General features: G+C 35.4%; 2 protein-coding genes across 2 annotated transcripts; both read left to right on the forward strand.

The window, feature by feature from the left end:
- The first annotated feature begins 1260 nt into the window (after positions 1-1260).
- On the forward strand, positions 1261-5227 carry LOC126671897 (shaggy-related protein kinase eta). Its single transcript, XM_050365720.2, has 11 exons — positions 1261-1535; positions 2181-2273; positions 2409-2741; positions 2813-2887; positions 2994-3050; positions 3463-3603; positions 3694-3744; positions 3822-3917; positions 4124-4207; positions 4308-4409; positions 4560-5227. Exons 1-11 carry the CDS (start codon positions 1521-1523, stop codon positions 4653-4655), a joined length of 1143 nt encoding a protein of 380 aa, XP_050221677.1. The 5' UTR covers positions 1261-1520; the 3' UTR covers positions 4656-5227.
- A 103-nt stretch (positions 5228-5330) lies between these two features.
- On the forward strand, positions 5331-9051 carry LOC126671896 (probable LRR receptor-like serine/threonine-protein kinase At5g45780). The gene is made up of 11 exons (XM_050365719.2): positions 5331-5910; positions 6008-6140; positions 6248-6319; positions 6573-6716; positions 6816-6887; positions 6979-7038; positions 7255-7328; positions 7397-7543; positions 7629-7967; positions 8178-8569; positions 8644-9051. Exons 1-11 carry the CDS (start codon positions 5805-5807, stop codon positions 8956-8958), a joined length of 1854 nt encoding a protein of 617 aa, XP_050221676.1. The 5' UTR covers positions 5331-5804; the 3' UTR covers positions 8959-9051.
- Positions 9052-10313: the final 1262 nt, after the last annotated feature.

The raw sequence follows: 10313 nt of genomic DNA on the forward strand, positions 1-10313 counted from the left end.
TAGACAGAGAAAGAAAAAACAAAAGAGAAGGCTAAATCTATTATGACCCCCTCTAATTTTACCTCTTTATTTATCTGATCATTTTATAAAATTTTATGTTCATTAGATTCCTATATTTAATGTTTTTGATTTAGCAATTATTTTGTAGACGCTATTTATATTAATATATTCAAATGAATTAAGGTTTTCTTTTCAATATATTTTCAACTATTTATTTATCTGGTTCTGTAATTTAGACCCTTTTCAAATTCGCTTTTATAGTAAACACTCCGTTTCCATTCATAATAATTTATTTTTTTAAAATAAATTAAATATAAAAATTAGATTAAAATAAATTAAACAAAATATAAGCACGACTAAATACGGTTTTCTTCAAACTTCAGTTTCTAGCTAAGCCTGATTAACTTGTACTTCATCTTCCGAGCCGCTTTGTGTTTCAATTTATTGTCATATATTTTGGGGTGAAAACACTTAAGATCTAGGCTTAATTATTTAAAAACCACCCATCTTGAACTTTTTTTTCGTTTATACCCTGATTTAGGAAAAAGTTAATTTATACCCTGACGTATGTGTTTATGTTTCACCTCTACCCCGAGACACTAAATTAACCTCTTTTTATTAAAAAAAAAATTTAAAATAGTCCTTTATTTAGAGAAAAATTCATTTCTAATTAATCTCTAATTAGTTTAGGTTAAAAATGAAGAACTATTTTAAACTTTTTTATTAATGAAAAGAGGTTAATTTAGTGCCTCGGGGTAGAGGTGAAACATAAATACATACGTCAGGGTATAAATGAATTTTTTCTAGGTCATGGTATAAACGAAAAAAAAGTTCAAGGTGAGTGGTTTTTAAGTAATTACACTTAGCTTTTGCAACTCGTCCAACAGCTGACCATAACTATAAACATCGCCTTTTTCTAACCGTACACCCTTAATACCGGAAGTCATATTTTGTAAAAGTTTTCGCAAATTTATGAGAGTTTTAGAAACGTACTTATTTTCTATTCGTCTCATAATGGCTCGCCCCAATTTGAGCACTCGTCCTCAACATTTAGGCGAGTCAAAAATTTTACTAACCTATATTGCATGCCGAACTTGTTGAGTTGTTGCCCTTATTCGACCGATACCCTCTGAACTTAGGGCCTAAAACTTAAAAAAAACCAGATAAATAAAATAATAAAAATATAGGGACTTCAAGAGAAATTTAGCCAAAAACAAAAAAAAAAACAAAACTCTACCATCAAATCAACGAAAAAAAAAAGATAGCTAAAGAGAAGAGAGAGAAGGGAGAGCTGGAATCACATGGGCTTGTTCTTCATCTCCTTCTTCTTCTTCTCTTTGTTTTTCTCCAAATTCTAATCTCTCACTTATTCTTCTCTCCTTCTCCCTTCTTTCTCTCCTCTACCGCCATTACCACCATGATTGATCTCTAGCTTTACCTAATTAATCATCCTCTGCACAGCAATATATCTAATTAACCACTAAAACCAGCTCTTTTTTTCCTTCTTTTTCACCTCATCCATGGCTGATGATAAGGTACCTTCTTTTTTTTCATTCTTTTTTCTCCATTTCATGCATTTTTCCCATTCTTTTTCTGGGTTTGTTTCTATTTTTGGGTTTGAATTAGTTTGTTTCAAAAAGTTTTGATCTTTTTTATTAGCCTTAAACATGGTCGGCTTTGATTTTTTGCCCATTTTTTTTGGCTGTCTTAATGCATTTTCTGTCTGCTCCGATCTTTGTGTTGTGATTTTAAGATCTTGGTCTGGATTTTTTAATTTGGTTCTAATAATTCTGATCTGCTTTCTTAGCTCTTTGGGGAATTTAAAGCTGTTTTTTTAGTTTTTTTTCCTCAGCTTGATCTGAGATCTCTCTTTGTAAAGAGCAAAATCTTCATTTTTTTATGTTTTCATAGAGCTTTATCAAGCTGTAAGTTGGATGTTGATGTTTTTTAGTTCATTAGTCAGTTTATCTTAAATCTAGCTACTCTATTTGATTTTTGAGTTGGGTCTGAGTTTAATTCTAGAAAATTCCTACTTTTATGAAGAATCTTGAGTTCTTTTTATGAAGTTTTATTTTTTTCGTGTTTGTGATACTTTTCTTGGGTTAGATAACATATTTTCATGTTGTGAGCTTGTTGTGTTTATCATCTTTAACTGTTGTTAATCTTACTATGTTATGTAGGAAATGGCGGCTCGGGTTGTTGACGCTAACGATCCGGTTACTGGTCACATCATTTCGACTACTATTGGAGGCAAAAATGGAGAACCTAAACAGGTAGTTGTTCTTGTTATGTTTTCTGTTTTACTTGTTAATGAAGTTAAGAATCAAGAGGTTAGTTTAGCTCACTATTTGAGGAATCGTAAAACTGACCGAGTTTCATTCTGTTGTTTTCTTGGTTCTGTTTTGTAGACAATCAGTTATATGGCAGAGCGGGTTGTGGGCACTGGGTCATTTGGTATAGTTTTTCAGGCAAAATGCTTGGAAACTGGGGAGACTGTGGCTATAAAGAAGGTTTTGCAAGACAAGAGATACAAGAACAGAGAGCTGCAGTTGATGCGCGTGATGGATCATCCTAATGTGATCTCGTTGAAGCATTGCTTCTTTTCGACGACAAATAACAATGAACTTTTTTTGAACCTGGTCATGGAATACGTTCCGGAGAGCATGTATCGAGTTTTGAAGCACTACAGCAATGCAAAGCAAACTATGCCACTAATTTATGTGAAACTTTACATGTACCAGGTATAAAATTAACTTAAAGTGAATCTATTATGTTCTATTCTTCCTGATATTAATTGTTGGGCATTCTGTAGATTTTTAGGGGACTGGCTTATATCCACACTGTTCCTGGGGTTTGCCATCGAGATCTGAAGCCTCAAAACATTTTGGTATACTGCTGCAACTGTTAATTACACAAATGACTAAAGCTTTAGCTGCTTAGGCCCTTATTTTCTCTTCCTAATAACATCTGACATCACTTCCGATTATGTGCAGGTTGATCCCCTTACACATCAAGTTAAGCTGTGCGATTTTGGAAGTGCAAAAGTGCTGGTATGTTAATTTCCTGAAATTTTGTTTCTCCTTATGCTTCCTTTGTGAACCTATAACTTTGAAACTAGTTTGATAAATTGTACTCCAGTTATTTTAGGATGCCATGTTGGTTATTAGCCAAAAGGGGTTCAAACTAATTTACAATATACGTTCTAGTCATTCAGCGCTAATTTGCATAAAAAAATTTGTTGAATTAAAAAAAGGTCTGGGTGGCTTTGACCATTTGAGTAACTTACAGGACATGGTCTCTTGAGTTTTACAAGTGTCTCAGTTTGGTGTTCCTGCATAGTCACAGTTACTTCTGATTCTGGATGGTTAACATGCGTGATTGCTATTATGAATAATCATAATGTTCAAGTATTTTTCTAAGACATGAGTGACACTCACTGACTATGACTACTTTTGTGATCAGATCAAAGGTGAAGCCAACATATCATACATCTGTTCTCGGTTCTATCGAGCTCCAGAGCTTATATTTGGGGCTACAGAGTACACGACCTCTATTGATATATGGTCTGCTGGTTGTGTGCTTGCAGAGCTTCTTTTGGGCCAGGTGAACTCTTTGTGACATTTTATGATTCTCTCTACCCATGTTCTTATTAATGATTACGTTGTGTTGTTAATTATTGAAAATCTTTCACAGCCACTATTTCCTGGAGAAAATGCAGTGGACCAGCTTGTAGAGATTATTAAGGTACACTTTGGTTGTTGATGGTTGAATTGGTAGAATTTGTACAATGATGATATTTTTTCTAACGTCGTGTATTGCAGGTTCTTGGTACTCCAACGCGAGAGGAAATTCGCTGTATGAACCCAAATTATACTGATTTTAGGTTTCCACAGATTAAGGCGCATCCTTGGCACAAGGTTTGTGTTATTCCCTTCTTGTTTGTGTTACTGTTGGTGCAATGATGCCTGTCTGTAATAAGTATTTTCTTACGACACCTGAAATTTGCAATTTCCTTGCACTTAAGTTTCTTTGCTTGTTTAAGTAGCATATAAGTAAATGCTATATAAGTGTTTGACATTACTTGTTAGTTTATTCTTCTCATTCATGTCTTTGTTTGTGATAGGTTTTCCACAAAAGGATGCCTCCAGAGGCAATCGATCTTGCATCCCGACTGCTGCAATATTCACCAAGTCTACGTTGCACAGCAGTAAGTTCATATTCTTTTTTATTTATGTCTTTATTACTTTTTTTGATGTTTTATAGGATTGTTCAACCCTTGTGGCTAACAAGAATTCTCTTTGTCACAGCTTGAGGCATGTGCACACCCTTTCTTCGATGAACTCCGAGAACCCAATGCTCGTCTACCAAATGGTCGATCTTTACCGCCACTCTTCAACTTCAAGCAGGATGTATGTTTTAAAATTATCTCGTTCATTTTTTAATTTTCTGATCTGATAAGTGCACTTTATCCAAAATTGAAGTGTAGAATATCTATGAACTGCTGAAAAAGAATTACTATATCAACTCGTATGGCTCATTTTGTATTTGCTTGTCTGCAGTTAAACGGGGCATCTCCTGAGCTTGTTAACAAGCTTATCCCTGATCATGTGAAAAGGCAAATGGGACTAAACTTCTTGCACCTGGCTGGGACATGATAATATTAATATATATATATGTAATGCCAGAAGAGGGATATAATTGATAATCTGCCAGTTGTGTTCTGATACGAAGGGGTACCATCTTTTGTGTTTGATCGTCAAGCATTAAGCTCTGACCAGCAGCAACTGCACTAAAGCTTTTATCAGGAGACGTACAGGATCAAGCGGCTGGATGGCTGCACATTGTTGATGTGTTATTTCACCACGTTTTTTCCCTCATCCTATCCTCTTTTCGTTCTCGCGTTTTTTTCTTTTAATGTAAATGTTTGATAGTAAAAGATAGCATGAGATGGACTTATTAATATTAGCTGCTAGCAGAGGTAAAGAAAAGAGAAGCTTGAGAAAGTATCATCATCTGTAGCTAGGAAGAAAAAGAAGAAAGCTCCCCCAAGGAAAAGAATAGGGGGCGTCGTCATTGCTGAATGTAGTTCGGGTTTGGTGTAATCTTGCTGTGTTGTTTTTGTATTAGTTTTTTGGTGACTTGTGGTGGCTGACTTTTATAAAAAGCAAAACAATTTGTCATCACTTGCTGTTTTGTGCAAAGTAATGTTATTTGGTTCTCTTCTGCATTTTCATTCTTATGTTTCTTGGTTGTTCATTGCAACAATGGCTCCCATTTGCAAATTACTTTAGATCTATTACAGAACGGTATCGTATTTTTAGGAACTAAATTAACTGGCTCTACCCTTTGATGACTCTGAATGGACAATATAACTATACAATTTATTCAGAGATTTAATGAAATAAATATGTCAAAGAAGAGACAAGGGGACAATTTCTGTCATTACCAAATCTCGAGATGTTTGAACTTGGAAGATTAGAGCTGTTTTTGCTGTTTACTACAAATTTAAAATTATTTCTTAATATAATGCTATAAACTATTCAGTTAGAAGTAAACAATGCTACATAAAATATTGAATATAAGCTCTCAATCCAATTTCTTGCCTCCATTTTCATATTCTATTATGTATAGTTTCAACGAGTTCTTCTCGAGACAAATAAAGATTCCAAGATTAGTATTAATGCATTTTCTTTCATGTCATAATCTGAATTTTTTAGAATACAGCCAGACATTTCTTGATTTTTCTTGTCAGTCAAGTAATAACCCTGTTAAAATCTGAGTTCTTTTCTTGTTGGGTGTTTTCAATGGAAGCTGTAATGGCCATTTTAATACATTTCTTGATGTTTCGGATTGGTGTTACTCTAGCTTCTGATGGTCTGCTTCTTTCTCCTAAAGGTGTTAACTATGAAGGTGGCAACTTTTTCTCTGCTTCTGCTTAACTTTTGCTTGTGTTTCTTGAAATATTTGTGATTATTTGTTTTTGTTTGTGTTCGGGATCGAATAACAGTGGCGGCATTGATGGCTATGAAGAGAGAAATGATTGATTTGTTTAGGGTTATGGATGGTTGGGATATAAACTCAGTTGACCCTTGTACTTGGAATATGGTTGGTTGTTCTCCAGAAGGCTTTGTCATTTCTCTGTAAGGATTTTCTTGTTTGGTTCCCTCGAAAATTGCTACTAGAAAATGATAACATTACATTTTTTTGTTCTGTTCTAAGAATTACATGTTTTTGTTTATGTTCTTAGTGAAATGGCAAGTACTGGATTATCTGGGACCCTGTCGCCGAGTATTGGGAACTTGAGTGGTCTAAAGACTATGTAAGTTGCAATTCATGTAGACTTTTTCTTTTCATTTTGGTTGCTTTTTCTTGATATGAATGTAATGTAAGAAATTGTACCCGTTCAGCGGATCAGAGAGTCTAAGGTTCCTCTACAAACCATTCGAGCTAAAAGTGATTATTGTTCATATACAGTTAGAACAATTTACAGGGTATTAGTCATAAAAACTTGGACATTTGCTTGATATGAACGTAAAGATACTAAATCTCAGTTTTGGTTTGTATATTGGTAGGCTATTGCAGAATAACCGGTTAACGGGTCCCATCCCGGAAGAGATAGGAAAGCTTTCAGAACTTCAGACTCTGGACCTTTCTGGTAACCAGTTTGCTGGAAATATTCCAAGCTCGTTGGGTTTCTTGACGCATTTAAGTTACTTGTGAGCACGTCCCTTCTTATTGTGTTTAATAGCTAACATTTCTATTGTTTTTCTTTGAGCAAACATTTTTCTGACTGTTTTAAATGCCAAGTTTCTCAGGAGGCTCAGCAGAAACAAGTTGTCGGGAAAAATTCCGAAACTCGTCGCCAACCTTACAGGACTCTCATTCCTGTAAACTCCACGCACATGTCAAATATTATTTCTTTTAATTAATTCAGGCTACAATTTTTATGAATTTTAATTTCTTACCTATACCATGCAGGGATTTATCATTTAACAATCTGAGTGGTCCTACTCCAAAAATATTGGCAAAAGGTTACAGGTGAGTGAGATCTTTGGTGAAACTACCTTTTGTAGGAAAATGTAATTGTTTGATTTCTTAATCATGTCATCTCAGGGAAATGTTATTATTGCATTAGTAGTTTCCGACAATTGTCGCGTTGATTAAGACCTTGTAAAGCTTATTTCTGCCATTGTTGGTTCTATCATACCTTTGTATTTCCTTCTTTATTGTCCGTTCCAACATGTTTTCTTGCAGTATTACAGGGAATCATTTTCTTTGTTCTTCATCAACTGCACAAATTTGCATGGGTGTCCCCAAGTTTGAGAATGGTAACCACTCTTTACCTGTATATTCTGTTTAAGTATATTGTCACACTTAAATGCTGAAGTAATTGCAGAGACGGTCTCATCTCATAAAGCCGGGAATCACCATCGGTGGGTGGTTTCTGTCGCTATAGGCGTCAGTTGCGCATTTGTGATTTCTGTAATGTTGCTTGTTTGTTGGTTGCGTTGGTATAGGTCTCATCTATTGTTTACATCATACGGTACTTCCTCAATTAGTTGCTCCTTTTCTGTTTTTCGCAAACTGCGAGCTTGGGAGATATTGGTGATACGAATTCTGATATGCAGTGCAGCAAGATTTTGAGTTTGAGATTGGTCATCTGAAGAGGTTCTCATTTCGTGAATTGCAACTTGCAACCGGAAACTTCAGCGCTAAAAGCATCTTAGGTCAAGGCGGATTTGGGGTGGTTTATAAGGGATGTCTTCCGAATAAAACACTGGTGGCTGTTAAGCGGCTGAAAGATCCGAATTATACCGGAGAAGTGCAGTTCCAAACTGAAGTTGAAATGATCGGATTGGCTTTGCATCGAAACCTCTTACGTTTATATGGCTTCTGTTTGACACCTAATGAGAGGATGCTTGTGTATCCCTATATGCCAAATGGGAGCGTTGCTGATCGCTTGAGAGGTTTGTCTCTCTGTATCTATCTCGCTTTGATCCATGAAGCATTTGGAAAAACTGAATATAACCGTGTTGCGATTTGCATCCTAACATTCTCCATGTGCATACACATTTCTGAACTAGAAATCACATTGATTTCTCTTAAATAGAAACTGGTTTTACCCATTTCACAGCAGCATAACTTCACATTCTCATCTGCTGAATTATCCTTAGCAGAGACTTGTCAAGAAAAGCCATCATTGGATTGGAATCGACGAATTCGTATATCCATTGGAGCTGCGCGTGGACTTGTATACTTACACGAACAAAGTAATCCAAAAATAATACACAGGGATGTGAAAGCAGCAAATATTTTACTCGACGAAAGTTTCGAGGGTGTAGTCGGAGATTTCGGCCTAGCAAAGTTGCTAGATCGTAGAGATTCACATGTCACAACAGCAGTGCGAGGAACTGTGGGACACATTGCACCTGAGTATCTTTCAACCGGGCAATCCTCGGAAAAAACAGACGTGTTTGGATTCGGCATTCTTCTTTTGGAACTCATAACCGGGCAAAAAGCCTTAGATGCCGGAAATGGTCAGGTTCAAAAAGGGATGATTCTTGACTGGGTTAGTAATGCTCTAGCTTAGACTCAAAATACTGTTTGATGTAATGTATTAATAGTTCTTATTGAATAATGCAGGTTAGAACATTGCATGAAGAGAAGAGATTGGATGTTCTGGTAGACAGGGATTTAAAGGGATGCTTGGATGCATTAGAGCTCGAAACGATGGTGGAGTTGAGTTTACGATGTACTCTGTCGAATCCTAGTCTCCGTCCGAAGATGTCGGAGGTCTTAAAAGTATTGGAAGGACTTGTTGGGCAGTTAGGAGCAGAGGAAACACAGGGTTGTAGTAATTATGAAACAAGGGCTTGCAGTTTCTCAAGGCATTACAGTGATGTTCAACAAGAATCATCATTCATCATCGAAGCTATGGAACTTTCAGGTCCTCGATGAGCTATGTTGAAACGAAAAATGATGAAACGATAAACAGCGAAAAATTAATTTTATAAGAATATGTTATAGAAATGAAGTTTCAGAATTTTAGAAGCTTTTGTAAAGATAAAAACTAAATGAAAACTACCAAACATAGTGATAAATCACCGAGTAATTGGAGTGATCCGATGGTTAAGATATAATCCGTAATAAAAAGATAAAGAGGTCATGCTCTGAAAACCATCAAACATTAAATTGGGCATCCAAAAGACACAAAAAAACTAGTTTTCATGGTCTGCTTAAAACGAAATCAAAATAAAAATATTTAAATTAAATTTACGGGAAGCGGAATCCGGAAACTCGTCATAATCATAAACTATTGTCTTGCAACTATCTGTTGGTATACTATAAACTACAATTATAAACTTGTCTGAGCCTTCAAAAATTAGAATAATTTTGTAAATGTGGTTTAGCTCATCATACCCCAACCCAATCCCAATAATCCAACGATAACAGGTAAAGCACACATGAATTCTTTTGTACTCCATGGTAGATGGATTCCACAGTATGAGGTCGTCTCTTATGCTTACCAGTAGCAAACCATTGAATGATCCATGTACTCTAACATCGGAATCCGTCTCTCTGAAAGATCCTTCAACCTCCTCTACTACAACGTTGCCGTCCTCGGTCGCGGTTACGACGTTACGAAAGGAGAGAGATGGATGCATGGATGAGTGATTAGCTTCAACTTGAATGAGGCCGCATTTGTATGTAGAATAATTAGTTTTATTACGTCGGAGATGTTGAAGTGTAAACTCTTTGCTTGAAAGAAAAGAAAGCCATGAACTATGCACGGCTTTGAATCTTAGGATAGACTTTACAGGCAGTCTTAGCAGGATGCATGTCTACGAAAAAACTAACCAGCCGCTTATCAGAAAAAAAAGTGAAAATTAGAATTATAATACTATTACTACTCAATAACCTTAATTGGAAGGGAATTATAATACGTTTCTTAATACTTTATTTTTCAGACCTATAAAATTGTATGTTTCCCTAATTAGTCACTAATATTTATCTTGAGGAATAAATTGACCCTTTTAGTTTTTTTTTTAATCTCAATTACACCCACTTATGAGCTTAAAGAATGTAAAACAAAAAACAAAATATCTCCTCAAGAAAATTGGGGCCATTCCCCAAAAGAATTAACCAGCCTTATAAGAAGAAAACACAAATAAAACATATGTGAAAATTAGGATTTATATATATGTTTACGCATGATATTATATGAAGGCTACTGCTCTGAAAAAATCGCTCCATCTTTTAACCTCAATTTATTTGCACCATGACGTTAAAAAATCAGCAATTATATCCAATTT

This window comes from Mercurialis annua, linkage group LG3 (genome assembly GCF_937616625.2).
Source record: "Mercurialis annua linkage group LG3, ddMerAnnu1.2, whole genome shotgun sequence".
In the NCBI taxonomy this organism is placed as follows: Eukaryota; Viridiplantae; Streptophyta; class Magnoliopsida; order Malpighiales; family Euphorbiaceae; genus Mercurialis; species Mercurialis annua.

Coding starts and splice junctions, on each gene's coding strand:
- LOC126671896 (XM_050365719.2), top strand. CDS start 5,805: ATGGAAGCTGTAATGGCCATTTTAATACATTTCTTGATGTTTCGGATT. Junction 6,141..6,247: donor GAAGGCTTTGTCATTTCTCT/GTAAGGATTTTC, acceptor TTATGTTCTTAG/TGAAATGGCAAGTACTGGAT. Junction 7,544..7,628: donor TCTATTGTTTACATCATACG/GTACTTCCTCAA, acceptor TCTGATATGCAG/TGCAGCAAGATTTTGAGTTT.
- LOC126671897 (XM_050365720.2), top strand. Junction 3,051..3,462: donor TTGGAAGTGCAAAAGTGCTG/GTATGTTAATTT, acceptor TTTTGTGATCAG/ATCAAAGGTGAAGCCAACAT. Junction 4,410..4,559: donor TCTTCAACTTCAAGCAGGAT/GTATGTTTTAAA, acceptor GCTTGTCTGCAG/TTAAACGGGGCATCTCCTGA.